Here is a 1,381-nt window from a genome sequence, read left to right on the forward strand (position 1 = left end):
GAAAAAAAAATCCATAAATACTTTTCTGGATAATTAAAATCCCTAAGCACACCCCGACCCCCTGTTTTATTCTACTAATGCGCCTTTTTCTCGCTCTTTAGACACTGAAGGAGACACTCGGCCAAGGCGTTGCCTATGTTCATGAAGGGCTTTCCCCCAGTGACCACAGGCTTGTGGAGCAACTGTACGACTCTGGTGCCATTCAAGTGGCTGTTGTGACGCGCAGTCTGTGTTGGGGAATAACTATGGCTGCTCATCTTGTTATTGTAATGGACACACAACTGTACAATGGAAAGGTAAAAAATTTTCTAAAAATGATTTTTATGAATTATGTCAACATGTAGTTTAACTTGTGTCTAATATGTTTTGTGTGTGTGTTTATTTTTCCCCTCAGATTCATGCTTATGAGGACTACCCAGTCACTGATGTGCTACAAATGATAGGGTTTGCAAACAGGCCTCAAGAGGATGATGATGCCAAATGTGTATTGATGTGTCAGACATCAAAGAAAGATTTCTTTAAGAAATTCCTGAATGAGCCCCTTCCAGTTGAGGTAAATTAAGTGAGACTATAAAGCAAGATTGTTGTTAGTGAGTGTAGATAGTTTGGCAGGTGCTCTTACTAATTCATGTATTTTTCTCATCCTTATAGAGCCATTTGGATCACAGATTGCATGATCACTTCAATGCTGAGATTGTTACCAAAACAATTGAAAACAAACAAGATGCTGTAGATTATCTAACATGGACGTTTATCTATAGAAGACTCACCCAGAACCCCAATTATTACAACCTGCAAGGAGTTTCTCACAGACATCTATCAGATCATTTATCAGAACTTGTGGAAAACACTCTTAGTGATTTGGAACAGTCCAAGGTATCTTATCCTTTTTATCTTTTACCCCCTTTTTTATTACATGCTACATAACATTTTTTACATGTATTTTCTTTCCTCTTTTACAGTGTATTAGTGTTGAAGATGAGATGGATTGCTTACCCCTCAACTTAGGAATGATTGCTGCTTACTACTATATCAATTATACAACAATAGAATTGTTCAGTTTATCATTGAATAGCAAGACAAAGATTAGAGGACTCTTGGAAATTATATCTTCAGCCGCCGAGTATGAAGATGTCCCTGTTCGTCATCATGAGGATGCAGTTCTTCGCCAGCTGGCCAACCGATTGCCAAACAAACCCTCTGGCACAGGAGGAAATCCAGTGCGTTACAATGATCCTCATGTGAAGACCAATTTATTGATTCAAGCTCACCTTAGCCGAATCCAACTAAGTGCAGAACTGCAAGGAGATACTGAACTTATTCTTTCAAGGGTAACATCTCTCTACTTTCTAAAAATAATTTCATGCTAAAAATCTATATG

At 38.2% G+C, this 1,381-nt stretch overlaps 1 protein-coding gene across 1 annotated transcript; it reads left to right on the forward strand.

Moving 5' to 3' along the window:
* The first annotated feature begins 82 nt into the window (after positions 1-82).
* LOC127752000 (putative U5 small nuclear ribonucleoprotein 200 kDa helicase) lies at positions 83-1,375 on the forward strand. The gene is made up of 4 exons (XM_052276414.1): positions 83-296; positions 395-553; positions 652-876; positions 963-1,375. Exons 1-4 carry the CDS (start codon positions 246-248, stop codon positions 1,368-1,370), a joined length of 843 nt encoding a protein of 280 aa, XP_052132374.1. The 5' UTR covers positions 83-245; the 3' UTR covers positions 1,371-1,375.
* The last annotated feature ends 6 nt before the right edge of the window (positions 1,376-1,381 follow it).

This window comes from Frankliniella occidentalis, unplaced genomic scaffold (assembly GCF_000697945.3).
Source record: "Frankliniella occidentalis isolate FOCC.00 unplaced genomic scaffold, Focc_3.1 Scaffold9, whole genome shotgun sequence".
In the NCBI taxonomy this organism is placed as follows: domain Eukaryota; kingdom Metazoa; phylum Arthropoda; class Insecta; order Thysanoptera; family Thripidae; genus Frankliniella; species Frankliniella occidentalis.